Source organism: Brassica napus, chromosome C6 (genome assembly GCF_020379485.1).
Source record: "Brassica napus cultivar Da-Ae chromosome C6, Da-Ae, whole genome shotgun sequence".
NCBI lineage: Eukaryota > Viridiplantae > Streptophyta > Magnoliopsida > Brassicales > Brassicaceae > Brassica > Brassica napus.
Window position 1 is genome coordinate 5,572,526 of NC_063449.1, and position 20,230 is coordinate 5,592,755.

General features: G+C 36.0%; 1 protein-coding gene across 1 annotated transcript; it reads left to right on the plus strand.

Annotated features, from left to right (window-relative positions):
* The first annotated feature begins 4,298 nt into the window (after window positions 1-4,298).
* LOC106404657 (BURP domain-containing protein BNM2A-like) lies at window positions 4,299-5,898 on the plus strand. The gene is made up of 2 exons (XM_013845361.3): window positions 4,299-4,533; window positions 4,914-5,898. Exons 1-2 carry the CDS (start codon window positions 4,480-4,482, stop codon window positions 5,697-5,699), a joined length of 840 nt encoding a protein of 279 aa, XP_013700815.1. The 5' UTR covers window positions 4,299-4,479; the 3' UTR covers window positions 5,700-5,898.
* Window positions 5,899-20,230: the final 14,332 nt, after the last annotated feature.

Genomic DNA, 20,230 nt, shown 5'->3' on the forward strand with positions numbered 1-20,230 from the left:
CCTCCTCCGTGTAAAGAATGTTTATGTTATTCTTTGCTGCTCTCTCCCGACAAGCATTGTGATAAAAGTGAGTGTTCTGATTCCCCAGCTCAAGCCACTGAATGCGAGACTTCTGCCGATAGAGCTGTTCCTCCAGACGAGCAAGATGGTTCCACTTCTGAGCTGCGTCAGCCTCAGCCTGGAAAGTAGTAGTTCATGGGTTAGCCAAAACCTGATTTTGACAGATACATAAGTCCTCGAATGCCTGTTTCGTTCGTATAGGGAGGTCTCCGTAACGGGTTCTGTTGAGCGAGCGAATGTCATGTTTCAAGGTCTTCAGTTTCTGATGGAAACGGTGTGGTGCTGTTCTGGAGTGGTATAAAGGCTTGGTTTCTGTCCACTTCCGACGAACCAGGGGCATCAACTCCTCGTTCTCAAGCAAGAAGTTAAAAAACTTGAAAGGTTTCCTCAAGCTGACCTGACGCTCAGATAGAGTTACCATGCAGCGGGCAAGATCTGAAACCCCCCTGCATCAAATTTGGCATATGACTGGGAAAGAACCTGAGCCAGTCACCGTTAATCAGGGCCCTATCCAACTTCTTACCCACCGGGTCCAAACCTCTCTTTTTCCACCACGTGAAAACTGAACCTACGTAAGGTAAATCCAGAAGATTACAATAAGACACCAGCTCCTGAAACTGCCTCATACCAGATTGATCACCCAAATAGTCTTGGCACCGTGAGTGCTCGGAAGATGAGAGTGTGACATTATAATCACCAAGCAGTATCCAGGGTAGTGATAGATGAGCATAAGCAGCTTTTGTACCTCGAATGTCCTCCCAAAGCAGTCTTCTCTCCACAGTAAGATTTGATGCATAAATAGCTGAGCAAATAAATTGTTCTCCAGTTGCTGGTTTCTGTACTGCGCAACTGATCACTTGGGCACTTTTGTGAAGCAGAGTTACAACCACATCCTCACTCCAAGCAAACCAAACCCGTCCCAAAGGATCATGTTCATAATTAGTAATTACTTGCCAACCAGGCAGACTTCTAAAACACATTTTTTCCGCTCTAACCCAATCTTGAAGCGCTTTGTGTTTGTGCGGCAGATTAAATCCCCGCATATTCCATGAAAAGAAACTCGTCATATCTTCCGTGAGGAAGAGTTTTTTAAAGGGCCCTGCATATTCTGAAGCTTCAAATCTCGAGTCGTTCGAATAGGCTTCCTATAAGCTTTCGTACCACTCTTGCTTGTCTTGACATGTTTTTTTGTGGCCAGCACTCTATCATGACCCTCCTTTGCACTCTCATCAACCATTGTATCCTCATCCTCTACCAAAAATTCACCATCCACCAATAACTCATTCTCTTCATTTAACGTCTCCAACACTTTGAACAGGGACGGAGAAACAGTGTCACTGGCAGAAGCCACATCAAAAGAAGTCTTTTCTACCTCTGGGTCGTCAAGAGATGGGAGATTTCGACTTGGTATTTCCTTGCACCCCTGATTCTCCCCTCCTTCATTCATCTTTCCTGCCTCTAGTTCAATGACTTCAACTGCATTTGCTAACTGATAAGCCACCACTCCATTTGCCAACTTAGATACCGGGAGAGCTTCCAATTCCGCCAATAGAGCCCCCACAGAGGAGTTCCCAGTCACATTTACTTCCCCCTCCACTACATTCTCCGAAATCTCCTCTACCTGAACTCCATGATCAGCCCCAACGTGATTATCGTCCACTGGTTTATCCTCCATAGTCTTACTGAGAATTACTACTTGCTTTGACGTGCACTCCGAGCCCTTGTGACCCCATCTGCTACATATGTTACAGCGGGATGGAAGCCATGGGTAGCTAACCGCAACTTCAACTTTGGAGCCTTCCCGATCAGTAAACGTCACACTCTCCACAAGCGGTTCATGAAGATTTACTTCTAACAGCAACCTTGCAACATCCAATCTAGTACACCTCTCAGTAAAAGGGTGAAGCTTGACAAATTTTCCCACCGGTGAGGAGACACACTTAAATCCCTTATGAGAAAACAGATAACTAGGCACAGACTTGAAATCAACCCAAAGTGGCATCGCAGTCAAGTCAGACGGCGAAACTGTCATCTCAGGAGGGTGAAGAAATTATTCATTGTAAAATGTTTACATAGGTTAAAAATATAGTGTAAGATTGACTTTTAAAATTCACTAATAAATAAAATATATATATTATTATATTATAAGCTTGACACATCTGGAATTGTTTAACATAAAACAAATATATATAACTTCTTGAATGGTCAATGTTTTACGACATGTAAACTCAACAAAGCAAAAATATATTTAACTTTAATAATGGCTGTGTAGTTACCAACTTAATAAGTCTACTACATATAAACGGATATGGAGATGATAGTGTGTGGGTGGATCCCGCATTTGAGGTTTAAATGATATAATTGTGGAGAAATTAAATAAGATTTTTTTAATGATATAATTTAAATTTCTAATGAATAAGTCCAGCAAACTTGCATAATTAGATTTTTTAAGAATTTTTTTTTTAGTACTATAAATCTGATAAAACCAAAAAAATTGTTATTAACTCATGAACCAACACCGGTTGATCCGGAAAAAACTTAGAAAATCTTATAATATTTTTTAAAAATTTGAAGTAAACTTCTCATATACTTAATAGTAAATAAAAAATAAAATATTTGATTTTTCATATAAAGTGGATGCGCTGTATTTATGTTATGCATTTACAATTATAAGTTTTGGAACTGTTGAATCCATCGTATTCATCGTACATGATTTTCCCCTGATTTTCTTCCTTAAGCGAGGTTTATTATAAGTTTTTTTTTAGTGAAAAAAAAACTTTTTTGATAAATAAAGGTTTATTGTTAGTGAAAAAGACTTTTTTGGTAAATAAAGTTTTTTTTCTGAATAAGATTTTGAATGTTGGAAATTCTTCTTCTTCGATTTGAGTTCTGGTGAGGATTTGTTTCTTATCTCCTTCTCGGTTCTCTTTCTCTGTCTTTTCGTCGGCTCGATCGGACCCGAATACGACCCGCATTAGATCGACCCATAATAATCCCCTTTGAAACATAGTGACTCATTAACAATCAAATATGATCGACACATAGTGCTACAGGGCACGAGATGGAGAGGGAGAGCTCTCGGAGCCATACAAACAGTCGGAATTATTAAAACATGAAACGTAAGCACTAATATGACGACGATTAATAGTGTTGTAAAATATCATCTCCAAAACTTTCACATAAGCATTCCAGCAATAACATAAGTTCGTGGTGGTGTATGAAACAATTTGGATATAGTTTGAATAATTAATGGCGTATAGTTAAAGTAATTAATTGTAGGACCAAAAATAATTAATAGGTCCAAACAACTTTTTAAAGTAGATTTTTTCAGAATGATTCTCTTTTAATATTATAGATACACGTTCAAATGGTATGTAGACAACCTATCTTCAGGTTCAACTATTCTATATAAAATATGTTTTATATTTATTCACCTAGTTCAAATCTGAGTACAAAAAAAAAATCTTTTGAACCCACCATAAAAATTATGCATATTTTCAATATGTAAAATTCAGATTAAACCCCTACTTTTTGCCCTTTTCTTCAGATCATCCCGAATTTCCTTGAAGAATTCAAGATAAAACATCACATCTTTCTTTGAAAGCACTCAAACATCTAAAACACCTGCAAAACGTAGATGAAAGTATTTTGAAAAGCTTCAAAAACCCACTGAAACAGTTTCAAAAGTTAGAACAAAAAACAAAGTATATCGCTATGAATATTCCTCTTTTTCTATACGACAAGAAAATAATAATTAATATACAAAACAAAATTTAATTCTTTTATTATATTTTTCTTCAGGACGTAAAGGATGATCCATGAAATATACTGTTTGTATTATAGAATCAATCGTACCAATCTCTGAGTTATTATCAATTATTTTATCTTCATCTTCTTTTTTTTTTTTTTTTTTTTTTTTCAGGTAACCGCGGGTTTCCGGCGACCGTGGTCAACCGACTATTCCCGCGAGGTCCACGGTACTCCACGTATTCTTGGGATTTAATCCTAGCCCGGATGGCCAACGCGAGTCGAACCTGCGGGGAGCGTATTAGTTCTGGACCTCAACTACCACTAGGCCAACCGCGTTGGTTAAATCAGATGCCGATGTAAGAAGCTGGAGGCTGCACAATAATTAGTAATAAAAATCAAATGGAATTAAGAATGTTAACAGTTTACTTATAGTATGTAAACTAATAGACGAAAACATCAATGAAATTAAAATAATAATAAGTCAGCATCAGCACAAGTAGATTTATTATTATAAATATGTAGAGAGATAGTGGTATTCATAGTTCATTGAGATCTAAGATCGGTTGAATACCTTCTTCTATTTTCTTTAAAAGACCTTGCGCATCTTTTTCTAAGGTCAAAACTAGAAGAAGAAGAAACTCAATTTTCTCCACAGAGGAAATAAAATCCATGGCTTCTTTGCGATTCTCAGTCACCTTCCACACCTTCCTCTTCTTCTCTCTGGTATGTTATGTACCTCTTTCCAAGTGTTCTATAAAAGCTTGATTGGGTTGAAAGCATTATTCTGCAAGAATATACATCGATTTTTTTTTGAGTGAATATTATCACCGTATTCATCAAATAGTTTATAATGAATTAATTGTGTAGCTTAATCTGCAGAAGTTTCTGATTCGTGGTTCTAACTTCTTACCACATTGTTACAAAGAAAGAAACACAAATCTTTTTTTTTTGAGAAACATGTTATTAGAATTGTTGTGAAAATGAAAGTAATTTTTTTTTCTTTTTGTAAAATGGCTCCGTAAAATGAAAGTGAAGGTCAAATTTGAGTATTGTTTTTCAAAAGTTTTTCGTCTCTAAATATATTAAATCGGTTATTGTGTTAGTGGGTCGTGGAGGCACACACGTCAAGAAAGCTGATATCAACCAAGGAACAAGAAGTTCAGAACAATAGCCATTTGCTGAAAGATGGTGAATTCGAGGATCCTACACTGTACATGTTTTTCAAAATCAATGATCTTAAAAAAGGAACCAAATTGCCCATTTACTTCAACAAAAACGATCTTAGAAAAGTTCCTCCACTTCTCACAAGACAAGAAGCTGATCTCATTCCTTTCACTAAGTCTAAGCTTGACTTCCTTCTGAATCACTTCTCTATCTCAAAAGACTCCCCTCAAGCTAAAGCCATGAAGGAGACTCTGGTACGTTGTAACTACAAGGCCATCGAAGGAGAGTACAAGTTTTGTGGGACATCTTTGGAGTCAATGCTTGATCTCGCCAAGAAAACAATAGCGTCTAATGCAGATCTCAAGGTCATGACAACAAAAGTAATGGTACCTTCCCAACACACAATAAACTATGCTTTGCATAACTATACGTTCGCCGAGGCTCCGAAGGAGCTTGTTGGGATAAAGATGTTGGGGTGTCATAGAATGCCATACCCTTATGTCGTTTACTATTGCCATGGTCATAAAAGTGGAACCAAAGTCTTTGAGGTTAACTTGGTGACAGATGATGGGAAATATCGGGTTGTGGGACCTGCTGTTTGCCACATGAACACGTCTATGTGGAACGTTGATCATGAAGCTTTTAAGGTGTTGAAAATAGAGCCAAGGTCCGCACCAGTTTGCCACTTCTTCCCTCTTGATAACATTGTGTGGGTAGCAAAGTAGGAAAATAAACTTAGTTCCATGTGATGTGAGTATATGTGTCTTCGAATAACTATGGCTTGAAAGTAAAAAAAAAAAAAAAGAAAAGGACAATCTGTTGGTTTTGGTATTGGCACTTGTGTGACTTGCAGCTTCTAACGTGAAAATACAACTAAGATTAATGTAACATATTTTTTTTTGGAATATATGTAAACTTTACTCAGAAGGAAGTTTTTGCATCTTGTGCTACATGTTTAGAAATAAAACAACTTCTGAAACTTAGTGCTATCTAGTGGAGAGCCACATACCAAGAGCTGCAGCAAATTTGAAGTCACCAAAAAAAAAAAAATTTGAAGTCACCTAGTTGTCTAAATGATAGACACATGATTAAAGTAACATATATATGAATATATCTCATGCGTCCCGATAAAATAATGTCCCAATATAATACTATACTAATCCCTTATATATTAAAAAGAAGCATTACAAAAAGTGTTTTAAAAAAAAAAATAAGCGACGGCGGCGGCGAGGAAAATGGCGATTCTTCAATCTCGTCTCCGAAAAACCCGTGGAAAGCGACTGCACCGGATCCATTGTATGAAGTGGAGAACAAAATCACTTCTTTGGAGATACCTATGGAGGTGTTCGAGGATTCAGAGCCACTGTGGAGAGATTTTGCGGTTGGATACTTCATCGGAGATGCTCCTCACGTGGGCTCAATTCATGCCACAGTCAACAGAATCTGGACTGCTCCAGGTGTGAAAGGGAAGATATATGTGCAGTTTATCGACAAGAACACTGTCCTGTTCCGAATCGATAATGAGGCACTGAGAAAACGAGTGATTAAGAGGCGCTACTGGCACATCTCGGACGTTCCATTGGTCCTTCATGAATGATCTCCTGAGACTGCTGCAGCTCCACCAGACTTGTCAGCCATGCCTCTTTGGGTGGATTTGAAGTCAGTTCCTAGCCATTTGTTCTCGAAAGTTGGATTGAAAGCTCTCTCGACACTAGTGGGTCGCTTTGTCAAGCTTCATCCGCAAACAGAGAAATGTACTTGGTTGGACGAGACTAGGGTGCTCATAGAGGTTGATCTGCACAAGCCATTGGTTGAGGTTATCAAGTTTGCGGATCAGAATGATGCTCAGGTTAAAGTGGGTGTGTCATACCCTTGGCTCCCATCGAGTGTAGCATATGTTCGAAGTGGGGACACAAGTCCAAAGACTGTACGTCCAAGGACGTGGTGATTCAAAGCAAAGAAAAGGAGCTTGCTGTTGTGATCGCAAATGGTGAGACAGAAGATAAAGAAACTCCGGATGATGCTAAAGGGGTGGTGGAGAATTTTCTACTGGAGTTGGAATCTCTTCATTCACAGGTGGGATCAGAGAAAGCTAGTTTGCAGTCAGAGAGTGTTAGGGAAGTCTGTGATTCCCAAGAGGTGGTAAAGAATGATCTTGTCACTAAATCATCAGATGCAGGAACAGGTGATTCGTCTGGATGGTTGACGGAAACAAAGACTTTCTGTTCCACTTCTCTCCTGGAGCAATTTGATAAAAAGGTGAACCATAAATCGCCGATATCTGGTACAGAATCAGTTACCTCTGATGCAGGCAAGGTTGTAATTTCACCATTCCGTTTTCAACTACTCTCGGTTGAAGATGAAGTTGAAGAAGCTGAGGAGGCTGCAGACATCTTAGAAGAGGGTGAAATAAGGAATGCAGTTAAGGTTAAAGACAGAAAGGCTGGAACACAGCAGAAGCGTGCGAAGAAAACTTATCAGCTGGATAGGTCGAAGGACCTCAAGGCATTGAGTATGAAGGTACAACATAAAAAGTCTTCCGTTAGGAAGATATGACGTCTTTTTTTGTTTGGAACATGTGTGGGTTCAACAAGCCACACAAACACATGGTTGTCAGGAAGTGGATTACGTCTGAGAAACCGTTGTTTGGTTGTTTTATTGAAACAAGAGTTCAGGAAAGTAAGTGTAAGGAAGTTCTGAAGTCTTCGGCACAAAGCTGGAATGTTATAACTAATTACGATCATCATCGTTTAGGTCGTATCTGGTTCTGCTGGGGGCCGGGAGTGACTGTTACTTTGCTTCACAAAAGTGCACAAATCATCACGTGTGCTATTCAAACTGATGTGGGAGATCAGTTTATCTGCTCTGCCATCTACGATTCCAATTTCACAGCTGATATGAGGCAACTATGGGCTGATATCAGAGCTACAAATCAGGCTTACAAGCATCTTTCTCTACCTTGGATACTGCTTGGAGATTACAACGCTACTCTGTCTTCTGCAGAACATTCTCGTGTCCATGACTATCTTGGGGATCAAACAGGAATATCACACTTTGAGGAACTGGTAACCGACTGTGCTCTTACAGACCTAGTGTATATTGGGGCTTTATTCACTTGGAGGAACAAGAGAGGAGCTGACCCTATAGGAAAAAAATTGGATCGGGCTTTAATTAATGGAGATTGGCTAACGGAATACCCACAGTCATATGCTTCATTTGAAACTGGTGCAATCTCTGATCATGCTAGATGTCTGGTGAGACTCAAGTGACATGTTGAAGGAAAGCGCGAGCCTTTCAAAATTTTAACTATTCTACTGTCAAAAGCAAATGGGACGAGGCAGGCCATATTTTTCACTCAAGGTCTGCTCTCACCTTGTTTCATCAGAAGCTAAAGACCTTAAAGTCTGCAATGCGGGCAATGAACAGAAGCCACTATGGGGACATTTACACTAAGACAAAGAAAGCGTTTGAGGATCTTTGCAGCTGTCAAGCGCAAGCCCTTTCTGACCCTAGTCCCACCACCTTTGGAGCATAGTAGGAAGCCTCTAAAAGATGGCATCATTTAGCGGTTGTGGAAGAGAAAATTCTCATGCAAAAATCGCGGATCCAATGGATTGCTCTTGGTGATCAAAACAACACTTTTTATCATCATGCTGTCCAGGATCATGCAACATGGAATAAACATCAATGTGCTGTATACTGAAGCAGGGGAAGTACTGACGGAAACTCCGGGTATTAAACATGAAGCAATATATTATTTTCAGAGGTTTCTTCAAGCGGAAACTTCTAGAACCAATCCTATCTCGATGGAGGACCTGCAATCTCTTATGCGTTATCGATGCTCCTCACATGATACAGCTCATCTGATCTCTCCCATTACCCCGATTGAGGTTCTTAACACACTTAAGGCTCTTCCCAATGGTAAAGCTCCAGGGCCTGATGGCTACACGAAGAAGTTCTTCATAGCGTCCTGGTCTGTTGTTTGAAAGGAGTTTATCACGGCGATTCAGTCTTTTTTTATGTTCGGGTTTCTTCCAACGGGGATTAACTCCACTATCTTGGCTCTGATCCCTAAGAAGATACCAGCTCAAACCATGAAAGATTACAGGCCAATCTCTTGCTGCAACCTTCTCTACATGGTAATCTCAAAAATATTAGCAGCTCGGCTTAAGGTGATTCTTCCAGCAGCTATTGAGCCCAATCAAAGTGCCTTTGTGAAAGGGAGATTGTTACTGGAGAATGTGCTGCTGGAAACAGAGCTCGTCATTGGTTATCATCTACCTAGCATATCTGATCGCTTTACTCTAAAGCTGGATATTTCCAAAGCCTTTGACACAGTTAAATGGAGCTTCATCACTTCAGTATTACAAGCAATGGGACTGCCTAGCCAATTCATCCGGTGGATTTATCTCTGCATTTCCACAGCATCTTTTCATGTTGCTATTAAAGGAGAGCTCGAAGGATTCTTCACCAGCGCTCGCGGTATACGGCAGGGATGCTCTCTATCCCCATATATGTATGTCATTGTGAATAATGTCCTCTCGGGTATGCTGGATCAGGCAGCAGTAGATGGGAAGTTTGGATTCCACCTGCAGTGTCAGAAATTTCAGCTTACGCATCTCAGCTTCGCCGACGACATTCTGATATTTACAGATGGCAGTGTTAGATCGATTAATGGTGTTCTTGGAGTAATGCACCAGTTTACAGGTCTCTCTGGGCTACAAATTAATATCTCTAAATCATCAATTTTCTCTGCTGGAAGGAATCAACACATACTATCTCAAGCGGCTTAGGCTCGGGGTTTTGTTACAGGAAATCTACATGTAAGATATTTGGGCATGCCTCTCACTACAAAGATTTGGAGTAAGCTGGAATATGAGCCTCTCATTGATCAGATTCGCAAGAATTTCTTATCATGGATCCATCGAGCTTTATCTTTCGCTGGCCAGCTTCAGTTAATCAAAACGGTAATTACTAGTACCCTTAATTTTTGGAGTTCAGCTTTCATTCTACATGCGGGTTGTTTGGATACGATTGAGAGCATGTGTAGTGCCTTCTTATGGTCTGGTTCACCAACCATTACTCACAAGGCTAAAGTTGCTTGGAAAGATCTCTGTTGCCCAAAAGAGGAAGGTGGTCTAGGCATTCGGCGGCTTTGTGACACCTCCCGAGTCTTTGCCTTAAGCCTTATTTGGAAGCTATTTTCTCTGTCTGGATCGTTCTGGGTAGCATGGACACGTATGTATCTACTCAAGAATAGCTCCTACTGGGATGCGAATGAAAACAAAGGATTTTGGATTTGGCGCAAGCTATTAAAGTTGTGACCTTTTGCTTATGAGTGCATTCGTTATGAGGTGAAGGATGGCAAATCTGTGTATTTCTGGTTTGACAACTGGTTGAAGATGGGAAAGTTGTTGACTATAACAGGGGATTTAGGGATCCACTATCTCGGTATTAGCCGGTCTGCTACTTTGGCTGAAGCGAGTAGCAACAACAGATGGAACATTCATAGGTGTGGGCAGAGGAGATATCCTCAACTGTGTGATAAAATTGCTGCAACTTGTCTACCAGAAGCTACTACAGGACCTGATATAGCTCTGTGGAGACATGATCACGAGGACTTCAAACCGACATTCTAAGCTGCAAAGACATGGAACTACTTGCGTAACAAGAAAAGTGAAGTCCCATGGTGCTGTCTAGTTTGGTTCCCTCAGGCCATTCCTAGACAGTCTTTCATGGTTTGGCTTGCGTTCAAGGACAGACTCTTCACTAGAGTAAGGATGAGAAGTTGGGGAATTGAGCAAGGATGTGTTTACTGTGGAGAGAGGAATGAAGATAGAGATCAGATTTTCTTCGCTTGCCCTTCTACCTTTACAGTATGGTTGAATGTAGCAGAACGGTTTCTCGGTCTAACGATCACGCCGGACTGGGACGACACTATCACCACTCTACTGCAGCCAAATCGGATGGAAGGAAACAATAGCGTCTATGTTCTATGGAAGGAAAGGAACTCAAGAAGACATGGGGTGCTTGTGTTTCAGTGGACATGACGACTCGAGCCATTGGGAAGTTGGTGAAGAATCGTATATCTTCCCTTAATTACATGGGGAATGATAAGCTGGGGGGCCTGTTTAGGCGATGGTTTGATGTTTACCCTTTCTAAAACACCTCATTCTTTCATTTTTTACACTATAGATTAAAGATTCACCATATTGTAAATCCTATATCATCTTTTGATCAATAAATTTGAAATTTCATCCAAAAAAAAAAGAGAAGCATTACAACATTTGAGGTAACCATGTGTCATCAACACAATGAGTCTTAGAATCTTTAGAGAATTAGGTTGGTCCATCTAAATATATAATAAGTTTTTTATTAAATTAACCATAAATTCATTATTAATGTTTTTCATTCTTTCATTAAATAAAAATTATGGAATTGCCTCATGTGGCTAAAGTATATATATGAAAATTAATAATTTTGAATAATAAAGATTTGATAAAAATTCGTGTATTCCCTATCATATTTGTTTAATTTTAAATTAAACAACTACATTAACCATATAATAAAAATTTATATTTTTCTATATATGTTATATTTTGATTTTTTTAAACGAATATAAATTACTACAACTGTTAAAAATCGCACATTCAAATTTTTGTGATCCATGGTTTAACTTTTTTTGTTATGATAAAATACAAATGATTACAAAATCATATAAGTAAGAAATCTCATTTAATAAATATTAAGTGTAAAATATTTATATATATATATATATATATTAAATTAAACTATATACCATATAAAATATATAAATATTTTAATTTCGAAATTTGCTTTGAACAAATATTTTTTGTAAAAGCTATTGAACAAATATTGACAACTTAATATTTAAATTTTAAACTTAGCCTTGAAATGTTTAACAATTTATGAATTACTAAAACTATTAATCACACAATGAAAATTTTGTTACCATTGATTTGAAATATTTGTTATAAAAATATACAAATGATAAAAAAAAATCATATCAGTAAAAAGCATCATTTAATATATATATCAATAATAAAAATACACACTATATATATATATATATATATATATATGTTAACGTAATTTAAATTTAATTATATACCATATAAAATAGAAAAAGTGATTGTTTTGATTAATGAAATTTATTTATGTTTTCACATCAATTTAATTATATATGTAAAAGTTACTAACTTTTTAATTTTTCAATATATATTTATTATTTTATAAATATTTAAAAGAACATATAATACATAAAAATAGTATATATAATGTTCGTCATGCGCAAGGCGCAGATCTTAACCTAGTATAATACTATACTAGGTGATTATCCGCGCACATTCGGTATGAAATGTATATTCTAATAATTTTTGAATACATACTTTGATCGTTCAACCATAATTATATCATTCATAAACTCTATATATATTAATCTGAATATCTATTGAATGTGATTTTTACTCATATGGTTTTATGATCATTTGTATTTTGTTAACTATGGATCACACAATTTTCAATGTGAGACTTTTAACAATTTTCGTTATTTATAGTCGTTTTTAAAAATTCAATTTATAATACATACGGAAAAATCTAAATTTTTATTATATGGCTAATATGATTATTTAATTTATTTTATATAACATTAAAAAAATGAAAGATATGTAAATTTTCGTCAAATCTTTATTATTAAAATCATTAATTGTCAAATATATATTTTGTTCACTGTTGGTAATTCAATAGCTTTTATTTAAGTAAATAAGGAAAATAATAATTATTAATTGATAGTTTAATGAGAAATATATAATATATGTTTAGTGGACCAACATATTTTTCTAGAGACTTTAAAAAACATTTTAGTGATGACACGCATCATAGTTAAAATGTTGTAATGTTTCTTTTTTAATATATAAGGGATAATTATGGTGTATATTTCATAATGTGTCAACTGTCAAGTAATTACAAGCAATTCAGTATTTACAATAAACTAGGTAGAGATCCACGCCTTCCACGGGGTGCGAGCGTGTGAAAAGTAAAGAAATTTAATTTAAATATTTGTACACATTATGTAGATAATATACATTATGCAATTTTTAATCATATGCATATATACGTCAGAGTGTTTGGTTTTCAGTTTGGTTCGATTCAATTTTTTTAGTTTTCAAAATATAGAAACCAATTGGTTATTCAAGAAATTTGGTTTGGTTTCGGTTCTATTATTTTGGTTTTTGGTTCGGTTCAAGTAACAATGTTAGGAACCGGATAATGTCCGAAAATTTTAGGTTTTAATTCGGTTATGGTTTCTTGGTTAATCTAGGATACTCTGAGTAAAAAAAAAATTCAGTTTTTCGTATGAAATATTGAGTAATTCTGATAAATTGTTAAATATTTCAAATAAAAAATATTTGGATGATCAAGTTCTTTTGGATAATTCGAATAAATTTAAATATTGTGGATAAAAAAAACTATTAGGGTATTTCGGTTTATAAGTAGTATTTTAAAAATATTTGGTAACTTTAAAACTGAATATAATTAATATTTTTAGGTATATAAACTATATTTTAGATATTTGGGGTACCCATTCAGTTTTTTTTTTTGTTCTGGTTCGGTATTGGTTTTTCGGTCCCATAAATATACAAACCGCTCGGATATTTATAAATTTTAATTCGGTTTGGGATTCGTTTTTCAGTTTGGCTCTAATTCGTTTTTTTTTAATTCTCGTTTTTAGTCCAAGGCATATATTTATAACACACCCTGTTTGGGGTGAAATTTATAAATACCTATGGTTTACAAATTATAAATAGATAGTCACAACAATATATAGGGGATATGGGGGTTCAATGAATTACCCAATAACCGAAATAAGTGCATAATATATTTACTCAGATGAAATGGCAATTTGCGAAACGAATTTATAGAAAGTCTCAATTCACACGGCCACTAACTATAGAAAGTCGCAGGTAGATAGTCAATGCTCTATATACAATATAACATTTATAAATTAATACTCGATAAATTAATAATTTCTATAAATTAATAAATTTTACTGGTTGCAATTTACGCCGGTTCAAAATTTAACCCAGATCGATAAAATAATAAGATAATAATTTTTAGAAACTTCTATATAAATGGTCTCATTAAAATTATAAATTAATAATTTATATGTATACATATTTTATATAAGTAAGAACCTATTATTATATTATTTATTTTATATTCACAATGAAATTATTTTTATACTTTCTTAACACTTAATATATTTTTAATGAGATTTAATAATATTATATCTAAAACCATATTTAAGTTCTATGCAATATATAATATATAAACCAAATAATCTAATAAAATTAATATAAATGTCAAAATTTTAAAAATAACAATTAATGTATATATAATAAAATCTAAATAAGAAAAGTTTTGTAAATTAACATCTCTATAAATTAATAAAATTTTAAAGTTCCAACATTATTGATGCTTGATATAATATATTTGCAGAAACTCACATTAGCTGTATATTAGGTTGTTTCCAAAAACCTTCATAAAGAGCACATAAATTGCGTTACTCTGTATTTAAATTAGGGTTGTTCAATATGGTAAAACCGAACCGTACATAACCGAACCGAACCGAAATAGACAATATGGTTTGGTTTTGGTATATACCATATAAACCGAATGGATATAATTTTATAAAAATCGTAGGATTTGGATATGGTTTGATATATAACCGATTAAACCGAATAAACCGAACAAAACCGACTAAAAGTAGAAACATGTAAATATGTATCTATTTATAACAATGCATGAATATCTATTTGTTATATAAGTTAAATTTGTGTTAATAACTATTACCATAATGTTATAGTAATAAAGAACAATTTGTAAAACAATTGAACTATAATTAAATAACAATACATCGCAATTCAGACATCTTATTTTTAAGTTTTTTTTTATCTTTTTGCTTTATTTTAGTATTCACTAAATTAATATGAAGATTATAAATTTGATAGAAAATAATTAATAGAAAATTTTCATAACTTTTTTTTATCTATAAACAAACAGAGTTTCGTGTTCAATCGAAAAAGCGTGACTTTAATGAACACTAAATATGGAAGAATGGAAAAACTTTTCTTTCATGTTTCTGTTTTGTTTAATATTTTTATTTTCAAAATTTCAGGCTCTGATTTTAATTATAGATTTGATTATTTTATTTGATGGTAGAAGCATTTTTACTTTTTTGTTCATTTATTTGAACATGTAATATATTTTTAATAAATGAATGTGTTGACAATATGACTCTAAAATTCATTTTATATGATCTCAAACTAAATAATTATGTTTTTTTGGTATAAAACCGAATAAACCGAAAACCGACGGTATATAAACCGAACCGAACCGAAGTAAATATGGATTTAGAATGGTAGTTATATTTTACTAACCGAAATACCGAAAACCGAAAAAAACCGAACCTAAACCGAACCGATATTCGGATTGAATACCCCTATTTAAATTGTTTACAAAACCTTCCAAATTTGCGCTTTGCAAGTTGGTAGTTCAACTTTAGGAACACGCACAAGATATTTGACATCTTAAAACTATTTTAACCCATTGAAATCAAATGATCGTGTCTGTCCTACCAGACCACTTAGTTAACCAAACCGAAATCATATCCCTTATCCCTTTTTGGTTTTATAAAGTATATATAAAATTAACATCTATATGTATATATTACAGTGATATGGAACATGCGTTTGATCTTTTTCAACTCTCTTGAGTTTGACTTTGGACTGAATTCTGTCATCTCTACCGTTAAAATGATATATAAAAATATATTAACCTGACTCGCAAAATAGTGTCCATGTTTATATGGTGAGGAGTATCAAACAAATGGTATCATTGTCATCTGATGGGAGTAATTGGTGTAATCGGACTCTGTCATGATTCTGTCATATTGGTGTTATATATTTGTGTTAAATATATTATTTTAAAAAAATAAACTACACTGAAATCGATCTTTGATGCGAGTCCGTTTGAGTTATCAGACTGTCATATTGGGATGTTAAACTGGTAGACAAACATGTTTGGTATATTCATATACATGATTCACTTTCGACTGAGTTAGTAGGTCTGATCAGAGTTGTAACATGTTCTTGGGATATTTGTGCATATTGATCATATCAAACTATATGTTATTTTTCGTTAGAATGTTTATTGAAATTGGGATTGACAGTTTCTTTATATATATTAAACAAAGCATTATATAATGAGCACTTTAAATTATGGCAGGCGTTAAACGGGCAAGATTGGAGGAACAATTTCGGTTCGAATGTGATGGAGTTAAAAAGAAATACTGTTTAAAGCAATCAATCTACTAAGACATCGGTTAACAAATGGTTTAGAACATTAGAATATAAGGTTGGTCTTTTTTTTTTTTTTTTCGAAACACTTCGTAAGTGTAGGCTATAATGGCATTTCCGGGTGGAAGCCCACTTAGTCAAATAGTTTGACTAAGAGTTCATTAATGCTTCTACACTAGCAGGTCTGAGTTTCAAAACCCGGCAAAGGCGAATTATGCAGATTTATGGAAAAAAAAATAGGAGATCTTCGGCATGGCGCAAAGAGTACTCACTACAAGAAAACACAAGCTTAACGAGGAAACTTAACGAGGAAAAACAATCCTCGTAAATTTACGTCGATTTTACGAGAAACTTACGTGAAAAAATAATGTCATCGTTATTTCCTCGTGTTGCGGAAGTGGATGTATATGCATAGAGATGCTAACGGGAGAGTGACGAAAGAATACCTTGCGGGGCTGGAGACATTTATGCATCAAGCAGATTCAACACCGCTCGCCCAAGAAAGTGGTAAGATGTTCTGTCTTTGTCGGAAATGCAACAATTCGAAACTGGCAAACCGTGAAAATGTTTGGAAGCATTTAATAAATAGAGGTTTCATGCCAAATTACTATATCTGGTTTCAACATGGAGAAGGTTTTAATTATGATCAGAATGAAGCTAGTAGTAGTAATAGCAATTTTCAGGAAAAAGAACCGGTTGATCATCATTTGCATAATGAACATAGTTACCATCAGGAGGAGATGATAGATTATGATAGGGTTCATGATATGGTAGCTGATGCATTCGTAGCTCATGATGAAGATGAAGAACCTAATATAGATGCAAAAAAGTTTTACGAAATGTTAAACGCGGCGAATCAACCACTTTACAGTGGTTGTAGAGAAGGTCTCTCTAAATTATTGTTGGCTGCTAGAATGATGAATATTAAAACTGATCACAATCTACCTGAAAGTTGCATGAACGAATGGGCGGACTTGTTTAAAGAGTAATTGCCGGAAGACAATGTGTCTGCTGATTCTTATTATGAGATTCAGAAACTGGTTTATAGTCTTGGGTTGCCTTCGGAGATGATAGATGTTTGCATCGACAACTGCATGATCTATTGGGGAGATGATGAGAAGCTAGAAGAATGTCTATTCTGCAAGAAGCCACGATTCAAGCCGCAAGGACGGGGACGTAATAGGATACCGTACCAAAGGATGTGGTACCTACCAATTATAGACAGATTGAAAAGATTGTATCAATCAAAGCAGGCTGCTGGAATGATGAGATGGCATGCCGAGCATACTCAGATGGATGGTGAGATGACTCATCCATCAGATGCAAGAGCCTGGAAACATTTCAACAAAGTACATCCGGATTTCGCTAACAATAGCCGGAATGTGTATCTCGGACTATGCACAGATGGATTTAGTCCGTTCGGAATGTCAGGGAGACAATATTCATTGTGGCCAGTCTTTCTTACACCATACAACCTGCCACCGGAGATGTGCATGCAACGGGAGTTGCTATTCTTGACCATATTAATACCTGGTCCGAACCATCCAAAAAGGTCCCTGGATGTTTTCCTACAACCACTGATAAAAGAGTTGAAGGATTTGTGGTCAATAGGGGTGAGGACGTATGACTGTTCAACGAAGACGAATTTTACGATGCAAGCGATGCTTTTGTGGACCATAAGTGATTTTCCTGCCTATGGGATGTTGTCTGGATGGACTACACATGGGAGATTAGCTTGTCCATATTGTAATGGAACGACAGATGCGTTTCAACTGAAGAATGGTAGGAAGACAAGTTGGTTTGATTGTCACCGTCGATTTCTTCCCATTGGCCATCCTTACCGAAGAAACAAGAATTTGTTTAGATACAAAAGGGTTGTGAGAGACACTCCTCCATATCTAACTGGAGAACAAATTGAAGCGCAAATCGACTACTACGGAGCTAACAAAACAGTTCGTTGGGGTGGTAATTGGCATGTCCCTCATAATATGCATGATTCTTACGGTGTTCATCACAACTGGCACAAGAAGAGCATATTTTGGGAGTTGCCATATTGGAAGGATCTTCTTCTGCGCCACAACCTCGATGTGATGCATATAGAGAAGAATTTCTTTGAGAACATCATGAATACAAAATTGAATGTCCCAGGGATGACAAAAGACAACATAAAATCAAGGTTGGACTTGTCGGATATTTGCTCAAGAAGCGAGTTACATATTAAAAGCAAAGGACAAGTTCCCGTTCCGATATTCAGATTGTCTTCAGAAAAAAAGTCGGTTTTGTTCAACTGGGTGGCAGCAGAAGTGAAGTTCCCCGATGGGTATGTTTCGAATCTCTCTAGATGTGTTGAAAAGGGTCAAAAGTTCTCCGGGATGAAGAGTCATGATTGTCATGTCTTTATGCAACGACTACTGCCCTTTGCATTTGCGGAGCTACTTCCAACAAACGTACATGAAGCACTTGCAGGTACGTAGTGTATTATATCACAATAATTTTATAACGGTCTAATTTGTAAAATAATATATGACTAACAATGTGTTCAATTGTTTTTGGAATATAAAAGGCATTTGAGCATTTTTCAAGGATCTGAGCACACGCACTCTTAAAGAAGAAGTTGTGCAACAGCTTCAGGAGAACATTCCCATCTTGTTGTGCAACTTGGAGAAGATATTTCCTCCCGTATTTTTTTACGTCATGGAGCATCTAGCTGTCCACCTCCCATATGAGGCATTGCTTCGTGGACCTGTACATTACGGATGGAAGTATCAGTATGAGCGAGCCATGAAATATTTGAAGGGAAAAGCAAAGAACCTCGCCAAAGTTGAAGGTTCTATAATTTCTGGAAGTTTGACGGAAGAAGTTTCTCACTTCACATCGTACTACTTTGTGTCAAAAGTACGTACCCGGAGAAGAGCTCCAAAAAGATATGATGATGGTGGTGTTGCGCCAACATAAGCAGTTGCTGGTGTTCCAGACATCTTTAGCCAGATTGGGCGACTCGGTGGGAAGTCTAAAGAGGTTTGGTGGTCGAGTGAACAAGACACTCATAGTGCACACACCTATATTCTACTCAATTGCGAGGATCCATTGATGCGTTACTTTGAAAGGTAACATATATGGACACTTCGAAACACATATAAGTATAATTAATTATATAATTGCGAGAGATTCATTCCTATAAAATGTGATTTTACAGCCTATTTGTTTCTCAAGTCGAAGAAACATTTTCTGGTATATCCACAAGTGACGTAGACAAAAGGAAAGATCAACACTTCATTAAGTGATTGCTGAATCAGGTATTAACTCAAACTCTTTTTCCATACATGATCTGTATTTCAACATTCTCTTTATTTTTGCAGGTTGATTATGACGACGATGCAGATTATCCTAAGTGGTTAAACGAAGTAATTCAATCTACACTTGTAAAGGTCGCCACATCACAGATGTATTTCACACGAGGCTATATTTTTCACACATATGAGTATGGTAGACAGCGGGCGACCAGTAACTATGGAATATGTGTGAAAGGGGAAACAAATTTCTACGGGATCTTGACGGAGATTATTGAAGTCGAATTTCCAGGGATACTGAAATTGAAATGCGTCCTCTTCAAATGTGAATGGTTCGACCCCGTCGTCAACAGAGGTGTTTGGTCTAACAAATTCGGTGTGGTTGATGTCAACGGTGGACGAAGGTACAACAAATTCGAGCCTTTCATCTTAGCTTCACAAGCAGACCAAGTTAGCTTCCTTCCATACCCTCGGATGAGAGATTCAGGTATAAATTGGTTAGCAGTGATCAAAGTTACACCTCGAGGACGAATCATCAGTGGAGAAGAATCACCATTGCAAGAAGAAAATGAATTCGAGGAACCTGAA

Excerpts from the sequence above, each read along its gene's own strand:
- LOC106404657 (XM_013845361.3), top strand. The coding sequence starts at position 4,480 with ATGGCTTCTTTGCGATTCTCAGTCACCTTCCACACCTTCCTCTTCTTC. Across the intron at positions 4,534-4,913 it reads CCTTCCTCTTCTTCTCTCTG|TGGGTCGTGGAGGCACACAC; the intron begins GTATGTTATGTA and ends TTATTGTGTTAG.